Source organism: Staurois parvus, unplaced genomic scaffold, assembly GCF_062004578.1.
Source record: "Staurois parvus isolate SC_StPar_1 unplaced genomic scaffold, SC_StPar_1.0 ptg000131l, whole genome shotgun sequence".
In the NCBI taxonomy this organism is placed as follows: Eukaryota; Metazoa; Chordata; class Amphibia; order Anura; family Ranidae; genus Staurois; species Staurois parvus.
The window spans coordinates 10,516,084-10,538,149 of record NW_028317927.1 but is presented as its reverse complement, the minus strand read 5'-3'; the positions used below and the strand labels follow the sequence as shown (position 1 = coordinate 10,538,149).

The window sequence follows — 22,066 nt, the reverse complement described above, 5'->3', positions numbered from 1 at the left end:
ATTTTCCAACTAGCCCGTTTAGTGCTGAAGAGTATATCGATTAACTGCAGGTGAAAGGCTGGCCATACTCAGCTAGATAAAAGCAAGTTATACAAAATCAATCATCACTTGCAAGGTTCAGGCCATAGTTGTACACTAAATGGCAGCTCTGCATGGAAAGAATCGCCACTGAAAATGATACAATTATTCCAGTCACATGGTGATTCCACAACATGTTTGTTTATCAATTAAAAAGGGAACAAAGCTTTTACTGCATTTACTTAACATCCTTCTATTGAAAAAATCAGGAAGATGACTAAAGTTGGGATTATGTATAAATCATGAGATAGCAAAAAAGAGTCATAACAACAAAATAAATAGACACACATTTGAAACAGGTTTGGTGAACAAAATTTGTCACACTGTTTATTTAAGGGGTGACCCAAACCTTATTTTAATCAGCACTGTGACAGATCTAAAAAGATATTAAACAGGGAGGTTGTATGGTAGCCGCAGTCCAGTCCTCTCAGACAGCTGGTTGTGTGGGAACGGTGGAAGTGCAGTATTTACCAACTGCTGTAGTGCATGGGATGCAGAGCCCTCCAGAATCACCCATTCGATGTGCTGTTACTGGACAAAAAAGGGGCTTCAGAATCCAAAGGCAACCTACAAGAGAAAAAGGGAGGGGGAGAAACAGCCCAGAACTTTTTGTACTATCCCATGGGGGACTCCACTGAACTCTAAGGACCCAATCATCTGACAGCAGTCAACTTTTTCAGCTTTTTTTTATCTCTTCTAAAACAATTTATGGTAGGGTAGGTATACATAAGCAATCAATGTATGGGAATGTTTACTCTATCCATGTACAGAAAAACATTTATAGATAAAATAGATCTGCTCATTTTTAATATAACAACAGTTTGAAATGGTCTGATTATTACCCTGCTTTCTTTTTCTCTGATTGTATTCTCAAGCAGGGCAGGTCTGCACAGTGAAGATCTTAGAGTAGGGCGTGTGAAGAAATGGTAAAGAAACTACTTTGTTGGAATACAATTTTCATGTATTTTTGTACAACTACATCAGTATCAGCATTCAGTACAGATATATTCTTCAACCAGTAGATGGCAGTATTTATAAGTTTGCAGCTGCATCAATGGTTAAACTCTGTCTTTTCTCTACAATAAAGTTCCTGTTTCCTGTTTGCAGAGAAGCAGCAGATAAACACGTATGGACTGTGCACTGACTGTTTTGTAGGGCTATATACAGAATTTATAACAGAGATTCCTGAAAGTGAAGTTGTCCTTTAAGCTACAGTTGACTTACTGCTGCCTGCTACACCCCATTTCCCTCCCACAAACTTAATTTGTAAACTCAACTGCACTAAACCTACTGCTCAGAACATAGTTCTGCAGCAATCTTGTGAGAGCATGACTATTGCCATATAGACATCTCATAGAAAATTGTCTCAAATAAAAGTAGAACTATAGCTAAAACTTTTTTTTTTCAATTTGGATAGAATAAAGTAGGGTTAGAACCCCTGTCAGTTTTTTGCCCATTGGGGAGATTTGCTTTCACTTCTGGCCACATGGCCCAAACAGGAAGTGAGAGGAAATCCCTAAAAATTAAGGGAATCCCTTCGGGTCCCCAGGTCACCAGAACTAATGTCCCCATTGGAAAATTTATTTTCTATTACTTTTCTGAGGACAACCCAAAATTTGGGATTTTATTTCTTATGTTCACTTTCAATGATAATGCTAAATGGGACAAATAGAGAGGATGAATCTCCCTAATGGGGGCACAGACAATAATAAAAACCTAATAGGTGTTCTACTCCCTTTCAACTCTGTCCAGAACTAAAAAAAGTTTTACCTTCAGGCTACTTGAATCTTAAATCTGTTGCTTCACTTCCTAAAATTGGATAGCGTTTGTCAACTGTATGTTACAAAGACCTTTTGCTATGGTTCTTCAGAAGAGATTACATTTACATTTTTGTTTATATAATTTTTTCATACATTTTATATGATACCTTTAATTTGGGCCAAAAGTTATACATGCCTTTCACTTATGGCTATTGTTAGAATTAGGAATTAGATTAAGGGATAGGTTGAGGGCCAGGCATTAGATTTGGGTGAGGTTAGAGATTGGAGGTTATATTAAGGTTTGTGGTTAGGGGTTGGATCAGTTAGTTATTATTAGTTTTCACCCACAAAAAAGCATGCTAAAAATTTCAACACCGCTGCTTAGGAGGGATTTACTAAAACTGCAGTGTGCAAAATCTGGTGCAGCTCTGCATAGTAACCAACCAGCTTTAAGGTTTTATTGGCAAAGCTTAATTCAGCAAGCTGAAGAAGATGATTAGCTAACGTGCACAGTTACACCAGATTCCGAGAGCTCCAGTATTAGTAAATGTACCCCATAGAGTTCACTGACCTTTCTCTCCTGATGGCTGAGCGTAATAGCTGAAGAGTGAAAGGAAGGTAAGTATATGTTGCTTTGGAGGGCTAAACTAAAGTGGACCTGTTGATTTGCCCTCTTTAAAGCAGAGCTTCTGCCAACACATCAGTCAGAGTCAACTGGCAAAACGGGAATACTGTATTAAAAGATTATATTCACTGCCTCAAGTACCCGATAAAGTATGAAAATGTTTACACGTGAAATTGTGAATATTATTATCAGCTTCTTTCTGTAAGTCAGCTTGTAATGAGTGTATGATGTCCAATTAAATTTTACTTACTGCAACATCATTTTACCTTGGCTGCCCTTATACTGAAAATCCAAAACCAGTTGACATTACTGTATAGCTGAAAACATAACATCTACTTCCTTAATACTGGAAATTTCCCTTTGTGCTTCTATTTTCAGTATGGGCATTAAGTAGTTTCCTGCGGCAGATATGGACTATCTACCCTTTAAATTATGGTGTCAGAAGAATACAGGAAAATACACTTCCTCTGTATTATGAAGATTGAGCTGATATCATTTGACATTTGTCAGGGACATAAATAGATGAGCAAATCAGTTCCTCTAAACTAGGATTGGGCTGATTTATTGGTATTTGGATAACCAAAGAAACTGCCTAATCCACTATGGGTGTCACACAGATTCCTCTTTAAATTAATTGGAAAAAATGTAATCTCTATTCAGGAATACAAAAGGGGTAGTTTATTTAAATGATGACAACAATGCAGGAAAATATTAAAGAAAGCCTCCTGCGCTGAAAATGGATTAACCCTACCCTCAGCAGCTAACGCCTAATCTTTAACCACAAAGTCAATGATAAAATAATGCAATAATGGTGTAGTGCTAAAAATATAAATATAAACATGCGTGAGCATAAAAAACATATACAAACACAGACTGAACTCGTGACCCCCCACATATATAAACCCCAATATGGGGGACAAATAGATAGTGAAATAAGTGATTCCTCGCAGGGGAACACAATTAATAGCACATGTGAATAAAAGTGTCCCAATTCAATACATCATGCTATATAACAGCCCATAATTTCAACTCCAAGGTGCAGGATTCACACACACACACACACGTGATTGTATCAGCAGACAATAGGTGCAGCACACTGTGATGTGATATCCGTAAGTGGCCAAAGTGCTTCCTCACCTTCTTTATATGACCACAAGGGCATACTCGCTTAGTGGAATAACCACATAGACCAATAGATAACCACTAACGGCGTGATTATCGGCCGATTTTTCGTGCGGACGGAAATGTGGCCGATAAACGACCCGTCTATGGCCTGCATTACGAACTGTTACTAACTGTTGTTTTCAACCAAAAATGTTAGAGTGATTCTGGAATATAATTTCATTTAGCCAGGATTGTTTTGTTTTTTTTTTCAGATTGCATAAAGCAAGTCAAATGAACTAAAGGTAATGTCTAGTGAAGGTAATTTTTATATATGAATTACCAGCTTTCTGAAGTCATAATAACAGTAAAGTCAGATTCTTATCTTTTTCTTGGTATTTTTAAACGCTTATTCTCAGCCAATTTCTCAGACAAGGAAACTGAAGGTATTTGAGTTAAAGTTCATTCAAATTTTGGAGCATGAGCACTATAGAGGATAGGGCTGCTCTGCTTGATGTGATTGTAGCAATATTAGTGCACTTTTTTTTTTTTTTGCACTACCATTCAAATTCTTAGGACAAGCTTTTGGGGTGTATCCACTTCTTGTAAGGCCCAAGAGTACTAATTGGACCTTAGAAAAAGGGGCACATTCAAAAGCTTGTCCTGGAAATGTGAATGTTAGTTCAAATAAAAAAGTATTATGGACATTACTCAACATAATTATTTTTTCTGCTGTGCTGAAAGAAGCACAAATCAGCCAGCCCTCTTCCTCCCTTTAGCTCTTAATGGTCTTAAAGAAGGGCAAGTAATAATTTTGGTTGTCTTTTTTAGGAATTCAGTTAATTTCTCTATTAGCAGGCATTTCTGCTCTAGAGATGGTCATAAATCTGTTAGGGTCCACTTACACCAGCCAGCTCTTTATAATGCAGCTGCTGGTGTGCAGTGTGGTCCGACAGGAAACACTGCTCTGTACTGCACCGTTTTTCTTTTTTATTGAACTTTACTGAAATGAAACACAGACATTTCATAAACTTAAATTAGCTGCCATGTGTTGTGATGTGCTAAAAAAAAGTAGTGCATGCGCTATTCTTTTTCAGCTCACCATGCTGGCACACCATCACAACACAGAGGTGTGAATCGGGCACTCAGGATTCAAGGCAGTTTCACACCGCATCCAGTATGAAGGGAGCCTTAGTGTTACATTTAGCAATCAAGAAACCAAGTAAAGTATTTATTTAGACTTACAGCAACCTGTACAATGTTCACAGAAATGACCATCATATATGAGTTATTCATATAGCAACTTACTAGTGCATTAGCAAATGACAAGCACTCCTGACAAGTACTAGTGCAGGGGTGGCTAACCTGTGGCTCTCCAGCTGTTGTGGAACTACATTTCCCATGAGGCATTGCAAAGATGGGAAGTTACTGACTTGCAGAGGCATGATGGAACTTGTAGTCCTGCAGCAGCTGGAGAGCTGCAGGTTGGCCACCCCTGTACTAGTGTGTCACCCATGACTAAACCAAGTTACTTTCCTGTTGAGTGCTGTCATCTTGAGTCTCACACAGCAAATAGGTGAACTCAGGTTTTCACCACAGCTTTAATGTCAAGGATACTACAGCCTTTCCTGTGACAGTCATGTGTCACAGCTTTCTGCATCTGTCAGTGTCCAGGAGTAGTTATAGATGAAGATGACACACTGTAATCACTGTTTAATCTTCTTAGAATGCACTCTGAATGCCCAATCACTTGCAAGGGAAATAAAAAAACAAAAACCTTTGATAGCACATTTGAGTATTCAAAGTGAACACTGGTTCACCTTATTTACCAACATTGGCTTTGCAAAGTGAACACACATTTTGCTAATGGATCAGCCTCTACCTTTAGTAAATAAACGCCAGTGTGCCTTGCAGGTTGCTTGCTCTTTATATAATGCATAGTGCTCTGTGAATCTTGTATTACAGATTATATTTATTACAGGTTCTCTATGTCTATGTGGATTACTGTACATCCTGTCTCTGCAGCTGGTAAAGTATAATTCCAGCCTCTTTTGGAAAGAATTCAACAGGTTTAGAACCTCTGTCTGATTTTTTTTTTTGCATTGTCCTGTCCTGAGATTACTATAGGAACTAAGAAATCTTGCCAACAAGAACAGAGACAACATTAGAAATCTCAACCTTGGCCAAAGTGTTGGATGAAGTCCTTCTTTAAAAGTGCAAAGCAACAGGTCCACTATAGTTTAGCCCTCCGAGCAACATATACTTACCTTCCTTTCACTTTCCAGTTACAATGTTCAGCCACCAGGAAAGAAAGATCTGTGAACACTATCACTGGAGGCATACTGTACACACAGCTTTGGATTCCCCATGTGACAGTACTTTTACATGAAGTGATGAAGCGAGGAACATACTTCTTCATTCCTGGGAGTACTGGGTATTTCCTTTGATTCCCAGTGCATAATAGATATGTGGGAGGAGGAAATGACGGGTGAGTATATGCTGGGGAGGGGTGAGGGATTACAATAAACCCTTTGATTTGCCATAAATAGGCAAAACACAGGTTTTCTTTAAGCAAACCCCTGGTTCACACTAGTGTGGGCTGTGCAACCCACATTTCCTCGGGCACGGCAGCCCTTTCATTTGGATGGAAGGGTTGTGCCCGTGTTTCACGCAAGGAAAATCTAAAGTCATGACCTGAAAAGACTTTCATAGTGTCACCTATGGATAGTATATAGTACATTTGTCACCGTTCCATGGGCATGTGTAATTTTAAAGCGTGGCATGTTTGGTATCTATTTACTTGGCATAACATGATCTTTTATATTTTACCAAAACGTGGGTAGTATACTGTATTTGTGTGCCTTAATATTCATTAAATTGTATTTAAAAAAAAAAAAGCTGTGTTTGAAAAACTGCTACACATATTCCATGTAACATAAAAAAAATACAACACCCACCATTTTATGCTCTAGAGCCTCTGCTTTAAAATATATATATAATGTTTGGGGTTGTATAATTTTCTAGTTAAAAAAATGCAGATTTGTACGTGTAGGAGAGAAATGTCAGAATTGGCCTGGGGCTCAAGTGGTTAAAATAAATAGGCTGGCTAACCCAATGTCCCTGAATTTATGAAAATGAATACACTGTTTTATGGTGTGGATCTGCCATTAATATAAACATTTCCTGTTAAAATACAGTGTTCCTGGAAACAATTTTCACACGTGAACTGAAATTCAGACAGGCACACCTTCAGAGGAGAGGAGTGTCTCTGTGCAGGGTGTGAAAGGCCACACATAGGGCTAGTCTGATAATACGATTAGCATGTTGATGATGTAACAAAGCTGGGCAGGTTGTCTAACATAAATGTTTGACAAATGATACTGTAATTAGCAGAGCCTTTGTGTTTGCACTGTGTGACCTGCACTGCCAACTTCAAAGTATATAATGTAACCAGGTAATTTAATGTTGAGTTATTTATGGTTCTTTGGAGCATATCAGATCTACATTCAAATGTATAGTTAGTCATTTTATTGCAAAAACATGGTTTACTAAATATCAGATGTCACCAGTTCTCAAATTTCCCAAAGTACATTTACTCATTTACTGTATTATTGCTATAGGGGATACTTTCTAATGAAAGCAGACAAACTGCCAGGGATCACATTAAATAAAGCAATCTGCATATAGTTTTTGATAGATGAAATGGGTTCAGTTGAACTAAACAAAAGCACATTTAATGTCCTCATCCCAACATGTCATCTTCTTTAAAGATCAGGCTAAGATTACAGCAGATGTTTTCTAGCCTCAGAGATGCAAATCTCCAAGTAACAAGCCCCCCACTGTTCTGCTCAACTGCTGGAGATATGATAATGGCACTCAGGCTTTTGATCCCTGTACTTCTTAATGAGACAGTTTGGGTGTGGATCCACACAACATGCTGTAGTTCTGGGTTGTCAAGGTAATTCATGCTTTTCTAAACAAAAGATGTTAATAGAATTTACAACAAAACCTCAACTAGCTTATACTAGTATCAACAGTTTCTGACTTTGTTGGACCCCAAAATAGGACAACCAGCTGAATTCTGATTCATCTATGGGCAAGCTGGTTATACTGAAGTTGATCTATTAATTGGCTTCAGTACAACCAGCATGTCAGATTTTTTTCATACAATTGTGCAATCATTGTGTTTGGACAGCAGGAAAACAGCAGGAGGGATTCCCCCATCAACACTGACTGCATTGATGGGGAAATTGATCAGTTTTCTTTCCTTCAACCAATGGTTTCTAAAATTTTACAAACATGTCCCTTCGACAGATTAAGTAGTCAACTTCTGTCAAACAGGGAAGGTCACACACTGATCAAAATTTAATCGGTACTGGCCAACTATAGATTTTTTAGAATATTATTTGTAAATGTTCAAATTTTTATTTCACTGACAAAAAGTACCCCTTGGATTAATAACTACATTTACATTTTTGAAAATCACTTAGAAAGTGTGCAATTATCCAATCAGCCTTCTCACCATTACGTTAAGAAGAGGGGAGGTTGGGCCAGGTCACATTTTTGAAGTTGTAAAATCTCTATAGAGGTATTGAGAGCTTTTCAGTAATCATAGGCACTCACTAATGTCCTGAGGGCAGCCCAAATACTTTTCTGAGCACAATATTAGTGGTAGAATTGTGAATGGATTTAGCCATTTGTGTCCAATTTTGAACACTGTTGAACTATAATAAACAGTTGACAGTTAATTGGCAATTGTTTTGTGTATGCAAATCATATTAGACTGTGGAAGCCAGATTCATTTCAGTTAATAATAGGCTGAAAAGTCTATCAGAGTTTAGGAGTAGGGAAGCCTAGGATCATTCCCTCATGCAGCTGACCTGTATGGTCCCCATTACCCCACTGCTGAACTGCTTGATAGATGCTAAGTTACTGAGGTGCCTGAGATTGTTCAGCTCCGTTTGCCATAATATTGGCTTGCCCTGGAAACAGTCAATCAATTAGCGTTTGAGTATGGACACCCCTTTCTACCAGCAGCAGGGAGGCAATGACACTTCATAGGTAAAAGTGGAAAAACCTTTGGGGTTAATTTACTAAAACTGGAGAGTTCAAAATCTGGTGCATCTTGTTCAAGTAAGCTTTGACAATAAAACCTGGAAACTGATTGGTTTCTATGCAGAGCTGCACCAGGTGCTGCACTCACCAGTTTTAGTAAATCAACCCCAAAGTGTCTTGGAATACACACTGCCCATGGATGGCAGACATTACTCTCATGTCTGAGAGTGTTACAGCCAGGGGCGGACTGACCATTTGGAAACTCGGGCACTGCCCGAGGGCCCGGGGTCAGTAGGGGGCCCCATGAGATGCCCCTGGTACCTTTTTCATAGGCTTTTTTGAGTTTGGGCAAGGACACAGGGGCCCCATGATCCCCTATTGCCCGGGGGCCCCATGAGTTGTTAGTCCGCCCCTGGTTACAGCACACCAAGAGCCTTGGATTGAAACAGCCATGCGTACCTACTGGGGGCTGTTCAGGTAAGTACTATGGAGAACGAGAGCTGCAATAACAGCACTAACACACACTGCAGCACATAGTCCATTTTAAAGGATAATTTAATTTTTCTGACCATGTTTCATGTTACATCCATATTTAGGGTGGTCAGCATGTACAGCCCCTGCCCCCAAAATCAACTCCTTTCTTCTCACCACTGGCTCCTGTCATTTTTCAAATTCAGACATGCACAGTCAAGTGTTTTATTCACTCACAGGATGTTGTGAATGAAAAAAAACCTACAAATTCCATCTGCCACTGCAGCACAGAGTCTGTAGTTCTTAATGGAACACAAGTGCAATGATGTCACCACACTTGGAGTCCATAGCTATATACAAACCAGGGGCTGAAGGAAAAATCTGCAGGACCCAGAGTATTGCATCTGTGATCTTCTTACGATGGTTGCGATGCATTAGAGGCTAAAATGCAAAAGAAAAAAACATATAATAATAATAATAATAATAATAAATGGACATTTTTGCTTTTTGCATTTATTATTATTTTTTGCAGTGTTTTTGAGTGTTCAAATATATCCATCTGCTTGGACCACGTTTGGGAAAACTTGGTGGACATTAACAAAGTGCACTTAATGTCAAAATGAAACCACATTTGTAGAAGCACACCGAAATTACAAAAATGTGGACATTCTAAATGAGAGTAGAATTTATTTTCTTTCAAACATAAGGATGCAAGGCAGACCATAGTAGAAAAAATCTATAAAGGCTGAGTTCACCTTAAAGACCATGTTACATTACACCTATATTTAGGGTTTACGTGTAACATGGTGCCAACTGCCCCCCCCCCCCAAACATCCCTCCTTCTGATAGTGTTTGAGGGGTCTTCTCCCCCACAGCAGCTGTCAAATTTGAAATTGAGTTTGAGGCTCCAACTACATATCCACGCCCATCTGTTGAATGGGAATTATTTACAGAGATCTATAAATGAATAAGCTACAAGTCTCGTCTGCCACTACGGCAGATGGATTTGTCATTTTCAATGGAGTGGTCACCCCACTCATAGTATATTGATGCTTTCTTTAGCGCTCCAACTGAAAGGCTGAATCTTGGTACAGACATAGACCTGGAAGGAGAATATGATCCACTCATTGCAATTGCAATGCAAGCTCATTTACAAATAAATAAAAAAAAGCATATTTCTTTCAGAAACATATATGTGAATGTATTATTTTTCTTTTCTAAAAGGTACACTTAGCCTTTATCACATCACATCAGTATTAGTAAGCTGTAGTGGACTACTGTAGCTGATGTTCTGCTGAGAATTGTTGTGTGGGCTGTCACGTTACAGTTCACATCCATAAAGGTTTATAATCCGAAAGAATTTAGGCCTCCATTGTAAATACTGTACTTTGTACATGGCATGAGTCATAGATGATTTAATGGTGTAAGGGAATACCTTGCCTATAAAACACAACTTACTATTTACAGTACCGGATTTGATTTTATAGATTTTCTGAAAGCCAAACCCAGCCTCTCCTAAAGGTTTCAGACAAAACATCATCATTATTGTATCTCATTTTAGCATGTGTCATATTTTCTCATGTATACAGTGTATAATAACATATTAGAAAACACAAAAGCAGAGTGTGATACAAGGGTGGACATTGGGCAATTAACTCTCCCAAGGGGCCACATAAGAAAATTTGACTGTTGTGGGAGGCTGAACTTAAAGTGATTGTGATTCACAGCAGCTCGAGCCAATGGCTCCTGAAAATGAAAAAAAAAATGAAAGGAAAAAAAATCCCTTCTATTGCTCTCAGCCTCCCCCAGATCTCCAAATTTCTTTCTTTATGCTGTTGTAATCTGACTTCCTGTTAGATAGTGGCTATGTTTGTTCTCTATGGTCCCACTGTTTGTAGGAACATAGCCAACCTCTTTTACTTGCTCCCAAAATGGACTAGGGACTATGGATTATGAGATTTGTATTGTGCATGGAGCAGTGCATACGGCCTACCCTCGCCAACATTGGCGGCTACAGTTGTCGATCACTGGGTCTCGGCTGGAGAATCCCCGCCGGCACCCGGCAATCGCTGAGGAACACTGACAGAGGAGAGGTCTGTATGTAAACAATACAGATCTCTCCCCTGTCAGCACCAGCACGTTGCTTTGTATTGCTCTGCATAGCAGAGCAATACAAAGCAGCTTGCTTACACAGTAAAGCACACACAGACAACTCAGTAAACCAGCACACAGTTAACCCTTTGATTGCCCCAGATGTTAACCCCTTCCTGCCCCGTGTCATTAGTACACTGTCAGTGCTTTTTATTAGCACTGATCACTATATTAGTGTCAGTGGGATGTCAGTAGCAGTTAGTCAGTTCCCCCGCAGTGTCAGAATGCCCGCCACAGTCCTGTAATAAGTCGCTGATCACAGCCATTATTAGTATATATACTGCCATTTGTAGATGCTATAACTTTCATGTAAACCAATTAATTTACACGCATAGGGATTTTTTTTTGCAAAGACATGTAGCAGAATGCATTTTGGCCTAAATTTATGACACATTTTTTTTACTGAATATGTTTTATAGCTAAAAGTAAAAAATATTGGGGTTTTGTTCAAAATTGTCAGAATTTTTTGTTTATAGCGCAAAAAATTAAAAATGCACAGACGATCAAATACCTCCGAAAGGAAGCTCCATTTGTGGGAAAAAAAGGACATAAATTTAATGTGGGTGCAGTGTTACATGACCGCACAATTGTCAGTTAAAGTAATGCAGTGCCTTATCGCACAAAAATAGCCTGGTCAGGAAGGGGGGTAAATCCTCTGGAGGGCAAGTGGTTAATAACATATTAAACTTCTATGAGATTGCAGAGATTTGATTGAAATCTGCATCAGCCTACCATTACAGTATGGATTGTAGGTGGGGGCTGAAGTGTGCAGACACCAATATTATACTGTACATGCTTGGGCATGTTCTGGCAGCTTTCTCACATTAAACAACTTTCTACAATTCTATGTGGAGATCAGGACAGAATTCTAATGAATGACCACTGAGCACATACTACAGTGTGTTAAGGTGATGTGCAGTAAAACGTGCAAATTTCCATGCGGTAATGCAGTGTGGAGCCAGACGTAGGCCCGTTCACGTATAGGTGATTTGGATTTATAAGCAGAGTATAAAACTGCTCCTAGCTCAGGGCCAAAATTTGTTCCCTGAGCTTCTTTGAAGTGAAAATACGCTTAGGACATCCCATTGAAGTGAATAGGCTTCTCTATGTGTGACAAGTGTTTCTGCACGAGAATCGCAGTAACAAAATCGCAAGCGCTATGTACACTGTTAACGAGGCCTAACGCCAGACCCACACTTGTGTGATTTGCCAAGATGCACTTTCCATTTTTTCATTTTGGATAGAGTGGTAATCGGTTAGATCGTCTGTCAGGTTTTTATTGCTGTCTGTGTCTTCACTGGGGGGATTTGCGTGTATATTGTCACTGAGAAGGAAAATGAAGGGGAAATCCAACATGTCCAACAATAACCGTTCCGTATCCGCCTCCCCTCTCTGGCTCCCAGTTGCCCAACGGATAAAATTCAAAACTCTAACAATGACATATAAAGCCATCCACAACACTGCCCCAACTTACATAACCAATCTTATCTCTAAATATCACCCAAACCGTGCACTCCGCTCCTCGCAAGACCTCTTACTCTCTAGCTCCCTCATCTCCTCCTCCCATGCTCGTCTCCAAGACTTCTCCAGGGCGTCACCCAACCTCTGGAACTCCCTACCCCAATCTATCAGATTATCACCTACTCTACTTGCCTTTCGGCAATCACTGAAAACCTTTCTCTTCAGGGAAGCCTATCCCGCCCTCTGCTAATTCTGGAATCCTCTACTTTTTCAACCACTCCACCAGCCACAGTGACTACCTACTGTACCATTCACCCCACCCTCCTAGATTGTAAACTCCAAGGAGCAGGGCCCTCAAATCCCTCTTGTATCAAACTGTATTGTTACTGTATTGTCTCCCACTATAATGTAAAGCGCTGAGCAAACCATTGGCGCTATATAAATCCTGTATCATAATAATAATAATAATGTTAGAGTCACCAGAAGAAGTTAGATGAAATCTTCCAACAGGGAATTCTGTTCTAAGGACAATTCTCTCCATGGCTGAATTTACACAAATTGCCAAAAGGAGGTAAAAACAGGCAATTGATCCATATTATTACCTCCTCACTACAAAATAACATGGTGGCCACTGAGGTCTGCACACACTGTCAAGTTTGGCAGGCAGTGTCACTTGAAAAACGCACCTGTTGAAGTCAATAGGACCATGCCGTAATTTAGCACCAATGCAAATCTTGGCTTGTGATCAGAAAAAAAAAAACAGGGAGGCAGGTGATGGCGTTATCGCCTCCTGAATGCCTGAACCTACTGAATTGCCTCTGCTCAATGATTTACAGTGGAGTTTTCTGAGTAATCCAGTCCATAGCTGGCCATACATGTTTAGTTTTCTTTATTCAGACAACAAACTGAACAAAAAAAAAACAAAAACAGATTCCTCCAATCACACAAACCAAGTGGAGGAATTCCTCCCTCCCCTACCAGGAGGTCAGATTACACATATAGCTGCAACCATTGATTGATGGAAAGTTTTCCAATATGTCATTCAACAGATGTTGACAAAATAATTTACGGTACTTCTGTCGATGGCCACACACTGATTTAAAGTGTTACTAAACCCAGGGCCCTGCATTCACTATATCTGGTCTCCCACAGTACACACAGCATGGAAATGCAATTATTTTTGTAAATATAAACTGCTAAATACCTTTTCTCATCAGCAGTTAGAGAAGTCTTGTGACTTCAGCAGAGCACTGGTTAAAGCTTGTAGGAGGAGTTTTCTTTCTGCTCTAAGAGGATATGAAACCATTGACCCTCTGTCTGGACAGTGCTGATTGGCCCTGTGCTGATCATATGCACTCTCCCAAGAAAAAAAAAACTCTCTAGGAATACACACCAAACTGAGCATGTGCATATACCTACAGATTCAGTCTGTATCAGGTGGTCATTTCAACAAGAGGAGAGGCAGAGAAGATTAACGCCTTAGGTTCCACAGTGAGTATAACAAGCATGATTTACTGCATATACAGACTGATTTTACTGTTGTGGGTTTAGTAACACTTTAAATTCAGCCAGTCCCTGCTAAACTGTCTGACTCTTCATCAATGTATGGCCAGTGTAAAAAAGAAGTATGGCCTAAGATTTTTTTGGCTATATTTCTCTAGTGGGTCACAGGCATACATTTACATTTTCTTTTGTCCTCCTGTGACTCAGAGTCAGCTGATGGAGGCCTAATGCTCACTGATGGGGCCGAGACGTGCCAAGCTCACAAAGACTCCCGACAATATTGTTGAGGTTTTCCCAGCTTTCTGACAGCTGACAGGGCAGAGCAGTACCAGTCTCGGGAAGGATCCCGATAATATTGTCTGGATTTACCCATTGTCTTGATTGACAGCTGAGAGCTGGAGCCAGCTGCACCTACCCCCTTCCCAGCCTGGCACTCCAGTGAGCACTGGAGGAATAGAACAGAGAGGTGAATGGTAGTCACTACTCTCCACTTTTCAGCAGACTGAGAACTAAGAAATGGTCATGTGATCATTCAGTTCTCACTGGTAGAACCGGCATGGAACAGTGCAGCAACACACAGAGATGGCAGCGTCGAGCTGAGTATGGATGGGTGAGTATAGATGTTTGTTTTTTTAAAGTTCATACTTATCCTGTAAAAGGGGCATTCCCCTCACTTTGGGAGATTTCCTTTAACTTCCTGTTGATTATGTGGGGCAGGAAGTAAAGGGAAATTTCCCCATTGAAAAAAAACTGGTAGGGGTTTTAATCCTTACCTAGTTCACCCAAAGTCAAAGCCTAGACAAACCAAAAAATGGTGGCTATACATATACTTTAAGGTGATGTAAAGCGTGCATGGTACTGCACTGTGCTAGTGGGGAGCCCGTCTTAGGCTAGTACCACACTTATGCATTTTGCCAAGATGCGTTTTTAATTTAAATCTGTGGAAAAGCATCAAACAAACTTCATTACACCTTGTAATATGTATTAAACTGCATCAACATGCATACCAATGTATTTGAATGAAAACACCTTCACATGTGTGGGCACCCATTACTGTCCGCTTTTCACCCTTAGGCTGTATATATATATATATATATATATATACACACACATATATATATATATATGCACACTAAATTGGCAAAAGTATTGGGACACCTACGTTTACACGCACATGAACTGGCATCCCAGTCTTAGTCTGTAGGGTTCAATATTGGGTTGGCCCATCCTTTGCAGCTATAACAGCTTCAACTCTTCTGGGAAGGCTGTCCACAAGGTTTAGGAGTGTATCTATGGGAATGTTTGACCATTCTTCCAGAAGCGCGTTTATGAGGTCAGGCACTGATTTCGGAAAAGAAGGCCTAGCTAGCAGTGCACGCTCTAATTCATGCCAAAGGTGTTCTATTGGGTTGAGGTCAGGACTCTGTGCAGGCCACTCAAGTTCCTCCACCCCAAACTCACTCATCCATGTCTTTATGGACCTTGCTTTTTGCACTAGTGCGCATTCATATTGGAACAGGAAGGGGCCCTCCCAAACTTAGGAGCATTAAATTGTCCAAAATGTCATGGTATGCTGATGCCTTGAGAGTTCCCTTCACTGGAACTAAGGGGCCAAGCCAAACATCTGAAAAACAACCCCACACCATAATCCCCCCTCCACCAAACTTTACACTTGGCACAATGCAGTCAGGCAAGTACCGTTCTCCTGGCAACTTCCAAACCTAGACAGGTCCATCGTGGGGATTTTCATTCACAACCATCTCTAGGGCTTACAGAGATTGGTCTGAAAAAGAGAAAATATCCAGTGAGCGGCAGTTCTGTGGACAAAAATGTGTTGTTGATGTCAGAGGAGAATGGGCAGACTGCTTTGAGATGATTTAAAGGCAACAGTAACTCATATCAACATGGACCAAAACCTCTGAGGAATGTTTCCAACACCTTGTTGAATCTATGCCACGAAGAATTAAGGCAGTTCTGAAGGCAAAAGGTGGTCCAACCTGGTACTAGCAAGGTGTAACTAATAAAGTGGCCGGTGAGTGTATACATACGAGATAGATAGATATTTAGATAGATAGACAGATAGATAGATACTGTATATGGCCTTGGGAGCAAGTGGTTGTATAAGGATCATGACTGCAGCTGTAGCCATGATCTTGGTATTGTTTATTGGAGCTGGCGATCAGTTTTCACGTAAAAGTGATTAAACTGTTCTACAGCAGCCTGATGACTTTTACAGAGCACAGACAGGGGCTCCCCTCCTACTGTCATTCTTGGGCTCTCCCGTTTTACTGGGGATCCCAGGAATGCTGCATACCTCCCAACTGTCGCTGATTTGGAGGGACCATCCCTAATTTGGAACAAAGTTCCTCAGTCCATCCTTCCTCATCATTTGTCCCTTATTTTGGTCTGATCTATATAGTTGTATATAAAATTCACTATTTATCTTTTAAAAAGTGTTTCCTAGTTTCCTAGCTAAAAGTTTCATCCAATTGCCAAATTGTTGCATTTGTAAACTTCAAAAGCCAGTAAAAAGGTATAGAAGTGGTGAAAAAAAAAACACTTGTGGGTTTAACTAATTTTTTTGTATAATTCTCCTTTAAGGGGGCGTGGCAGGAAGTGTGTCTTATGCCTACATACATTTGCTAACAAAGTTGGGAGGTATGCTGCTGTAAACAGTCAGGATGACTGCCCAAAGAGGTACAACCAGGGAAGTAGCCAATAAAACCGATCTCTGTTTGATCAGCTGCCTTGGAGAGCGCTGAAGGGATCAGGGGTCTAACAGACCCCTGATCTCTCCATAAAGAGTACCTGTCACTGCTTATGCTTTCACAAGGGGTGTTGTTTTTCCCTTAAAGTTAAGGGAAAATAAAGTTGAATGAAAAATAAATCAATAAATAAAAAAATCTAAATTACTCCCATCCTTCACTCATGCATTTGCAGTTTTGTTGCGATTTCACATACATAGAATATAATGGAAATCGTACTTAAAATTGCAATAAATCCTTGAAAATCTTCACAAGTAGAGCAATAAAGTGTTCAAAAAATGGCTCCTTAAATCGCCCTGAAATTGCACACAAATTGCACGATTTTAAATCGCAGCAGTGTGACCGGTGACTTAATGGGTAATTTTAGGTACCCTAATTTGTCACCATTTCAGGGTCATGTGCAATTTTAAATCTTGACATGTTTGGTATCTACTTACTTGACACATCATCTTTTATATATTAAAGCAGAGTTCCAGTCAGTTTTGTGTTTATTAAAAGTCAGCAGCTACAAAAATTGCAACTGCTAACTTTTAATAAACAAGCACTTACCTGTCCCAGGGTCCAGCGATGTGCTCACCTGCGCCTTCCCGTCTCTTTCTCTTCTCTCCTCAGCACCGGCATCACAACTGTGGGCACCAGGCTGTGAGAACTTATGGCTTCACAGCCAGGTGCCCCCTGCACATGCACAAGTTGCGCTGTGCATTCTGATTGGTTCGGCAGTCTTCAGGACCTGTGAAGTGTTCCAGGAGACTGCGGGAGGAGGAGGGGGCTGAACTTCCAGCTCACTTTGCCGCGGCGAAGTGAGCCAGAAGTGGGTGCGAGTACCTGTCAAAACCAGGTACCCGCTCCCCCCCAAAAGCTGCCAAATATGGCAGTGGAGGGGGGAGGAGGCAACAAGCGCAGCTTCCACTTTTGGGTGGAACCCCACTTTAACAAAAATGAGTATTATATTGTGTGTTGTGCATTAAAATGAATTAAAGTGTATTGTCACCTGAAAATTTGCATTTGATAATTGCGTGAATATTGAGTGACATATAAAGCTGCAGCAACCACCATTTTATTCTCCAAGGCTCTGCTTTCAGAAAATATATCCGATTTGGATAATTACCTATGATAGAATGCTGGTTTGAACATGTATGTAAAAATGGCAGCATTTGTCCACATTGAGGTGCAGTGTAAAGCTGGCACAGTGCACACCGCCACACTTTGTGAGGGAAGGTGAGGTGCAGGGTGTACAGTGCGCCCTATGTGTGCACACAATGATTACAGGAAGAATGCAGCACACTCACACACACCAAGCCTGGGCTCCACATGACCAGCCAATGGCCAATGACTCACATCTGACTAACGAAAAGACTTTCTCTGCGGCTAAACGTCACAGCCAATCACAGGCCGGCTCCGGTGGGCCAATCACGGCTGACAGGCCGGGCAGCCAATAGCAGGCGAGCTGTTGCAGAATGCATTGAGTGTAATTGAAGATAACTAGAGCCGCTGCCTTAGAAAGGAATGGAGAGACGGGCAGCGCCGGAGAGCGGCAGGGCTGGTCCGGCACATCGTGCGAGCAGCCGCCGATGAAGTGAAAGCCGCTGACCCCCGCCCGCCTACCTTCCTTCCTTCCCCCCGGCCACCATGAGAGAATACAAAGTAGTAGTGCTGGGCTCCGGCGGGGTGGGCAAATCGGCGCTCACCGTCCAGTTTGTGACCGGCTCGTTCATCGAGAAGTACGACCCGACCATCGAGGACTTCTACCGGAAGGAGATCGAAGTGGACTCGTCGCCGTCGGTGCTGGAGATCCTGGACACGGCTGGCACCGAGCAGTTCGCCTCTATGCGGGATCTGTACATCAAGAACGGGCAGGGCTTCATCCTGGTCTACAGCCTGGTCAACCAGCAGAGCTTCCAGGACATCAAACCCATGAGGGACCAGATCATCCGGGTCAAGCGCTACGAGAAGGTGCCCATGATCCTGGTGGGCAACAAGGTGGACTTGGAGGGGGAAAGGGAAGTGTCCTATGGGGAAGGGAAAGCCCTGGCTGACGACTGGAACTGTCCCTTTATGGAAACTTCTGCCAAAAACAAAGCGTCTGTGGACGAGCTCTTCGCAGAAATCGTCCGCCAGATGAACTATGCTTCCCAACCCAATGGAGACGACCAGTGCTGCTCCTCCTGTGTCATCCTCTGAGGTTCGACCCCCCCTTTATTGCTCCTCTTTACAATGCACTATCTCGTATTTTACTTGTAACATGATTGCAACCAACTTTGCATCCACTGACTCCGGAAACAACAGGGTGTGTTGTGCTGGGATTGGCGGAGGTCACCCTAAGCAACCCATTCAACTACTGGTGGCAGTCAACCTGGTCCTGTTCAATTGCTGGCCACAGTCACCTTGGGCCACTCATCAACCTGGACCACCAGTTCTTTGGGACTCCCGTTCAGCTACTGGTAACGGTCACATTGGGCCGTGAGTTTGGGGCCCCCTGTTCAGCCACTAGCAGTGATCAACCGGGGCCACTAGTTTTTTGGGAACCCCTGTTCAATTACTGGCACCAGTCACCTTAGGCCACCAGTTTTTGGGTCTCCTGTTCAGCTACTGGCAACAGTCACATCGGGCCACCAGTTTTTGGGTCTGCCATTCAGCTACTGACAACAGTCACATTGGGCCACCATCTTTGGCAGACCCCCCTTTCAACTACTAGCAGTGATCAACCTGGGCCACCAGTTTTTGGGACTCTGTTCAAGTAATGGCCGTGGTCACCTTGGGCCAACATTTTTTTGTGGAACTCTGTTCAACTAATGCCAGCGGTTACCTTGGACCAACAGTTTTGGGGCCCAGGTGGTAGTCACCCGGGACCTCCAGTTTTTGCACCCTTTGTTCCACTACAGATTGTGGTCTCCCTGAGCCACTAGTTTTGGGCCCCTCTTCAACTACTATCAGCGGTTACCCATTCAACTACTGTTGGTCACCCTGAGCCACCAGTTTTTGGGTCTCCTGTTCAACTAATGGCAGCAGTCACCCTGGACCACTAGTTTTTGGCCCCCTGTTCAGCTTCTGGTTAACTAGAAACACTTATTCACTGTGCATAGATTGAAAGATAGAAGTGAACTGTGTTTGACTAAAAACAGGAGGGGTCCCAATGCCAGTTTGGTCTTACATCTGTATAAATAGCCCCCCAAGGGCAGTTGCACAGTCTGCACAAATGGTTTGTCCGCCCCTGGCTGAAATGTCATGTGTTCACAAAAAACTTGTGGTCATCAGGGTCTGAAGAGCAACAAGGAAAAGTTTTCTGAAGGGGTGTTGTGGGGTTACTTCATGCCCTAACGGAGGTGGCACCAGGAGGGTGAGAGGAGAGTGACCCCCATCAGATCGGAGTCACCCTAGACTGTATAGCCGATGACTCTCCTTTTCTATGCAAAGTCGGATTATTGTTACAAAGTATCCATTCATAAGTATTGCACATCTTCAACTGAAACAAACGATGCCAACGCAGTGGGGGGTTGCCGACGTTGGCACTCTCGCTGCTGATGTGAGTGTGTGTGAGAGGGGAAATCTATTTTGTTTACCTGCTGTATAAAATGGGAATTTGGGAAGACTGTTAGTATTTTTTTATCAGCTGTGAAAAATGTTACATATGTTCTTTCTCCTTTTGTCCTGTGAGCTGGCCATAACTAATTTTTTTGATGCCCAGCTTGTATTTAAAATACAGTGAAATGACTTCTGCTTACCGGGGTCACCAGCACCCAACGTCCTTAGAGTGCCTTCAAAATTCAGCTGTTCCAGCCGGTGCCAACCTGTGAAAATCTCCACAAAATCCCATTATCTCCTATTCTGCAAACTACTTAACAGTTTCCTCTCGGTAATCACACTGAACAAGTGTGGACAAAAGGATCTATTGTCCCTGGAACCCGTTTCTGAGCCTGTAAATGTAGTTTCCATGTCTTGCACATTTTTTGAGGGGGTGGGATAAGGGGGCGGGAGGGGGGGTTATGGGGAATATTGGTTAACCATTTCTGTGCCATACTGAACGCACATACTGACACAGAAAGGGTGCGGATCTTATTTTACAACATTTTTAGTTTTCTTTCTTTTGTCACATTGCAAGCAGTGGTTTTAACATTGCAAAGCAGTCCGAGATCTTGAAATGAAAATGTGATGTACCACAAGACCATGAATATGTGTAATTTTGATTTTCTTGGACATGCTGGCACAAGCTTGTCTTTTATGTTTTAAACTATGTTGAATACAAAATTCATTGTGACATAACATGAAGTGTTTTCTTTGACTTGGGGCGGGGTGATGTGGTGGGTTCTCATGACACATTGGCAGACTGGTAGAGTGCGACGTGCAATGCTGCCAGCTGCCTGCTGTGAGCGTGATGACGGATGCATTGCTGAAGACAATGATAACCTTTTATATAAAATATTAAGGGTCCATTCTGTGTGTGACATCAATTTTCCTGTGTTGCATGCACTGAAATGACATACATTTGGGGTATGAACATACTATTTTTAGATTTAACAAGTTTGCAGATTTGTGACAGGGACATATTTACATTCTATATGTTGGGTAGTGCTGCCCAATGTATAGACAAGGTAATGTGCCTTATGTCCTGTTTTAGTGCATTGAGTCTGTGTGTACTAAAAATAAGTAGGGCAGGATGCATTTTTATGCAGCGCATATGTTGCGATGCACTACTTGCATCACAGGGCGGTGCGATGCATAAAGTCGAATCAAATGACATTTCAAGAAAGTTTGAAAAAAGGTAAACAGGACAATGCACTGTAAAAACGTTGTGAGTTGCCCCTTCACGCCTTTCCCAGTGTTTTATTAAAACAGCAACAAAAAATGTATAGCTGGTATCTATATAACATTGGATTTTGCTATGCAATATTAAGGGCTGTTGAGGGCCCATTCATGCATAATTTACTCCTGCTGGTGTGAGTGGACCCTTGTTAATAACATTTTAATAATCCATTACAGATATCAGCTATACATATTGGTTATTTGTCTTTTTGTTTTTAAAGTAGTAGATTAGGGAAGCTGGTATTCCTGTTAGGCCTTATGCACACTGGACATATTTGCTATCTCTCCTCAACGCC

The 22,066-nt window shown here is 41.5% G+C and overlaps 1 protein-coding gene and 1 long non-coding RNA gene across 2 annotated transcripts; one reads left to right on the top strand and one right to left on the bottom strand.

The window, feature by feature from the left end:
- Positions 1-9,156: 9,156 nt before the first annotated feature.
- LOC149466383 (uncharacterized) lies at positions 9,157-16,115 on the bottom strand. The gene is made up of 2 exons (XR_016312080.1): positions 15,904-16,115; positions 9,157-9,531 (listed from the first exon to the last, which is right to left on the bottom strand). It is a non-coding gene; the product is annotated as an uncharacterized LOC149466383 (long non-coding RNA).
- Positions 16,116-18,437: 2,322 nt separating this feature from the next.
- On the top strand, positions 18,438-21,230 carry RAP2B (RAP2B, member of RAS oncogene family). The gene has a single exon (XM_089672610.1). The coding sequence runs from the start codon at positions 18,600-18,602 to the stop codon at positions 19,149-19,151; it is 552 nt and encodes a 183-aa protein (XP_089528736.1). The 5' UTR covers positions 18,438-18,599; the 3' UTR covers positions 19,152-21,230.
- The last annotated feature ends 836 nt before the right edge of the window (positions 21,231-22,066 follow it).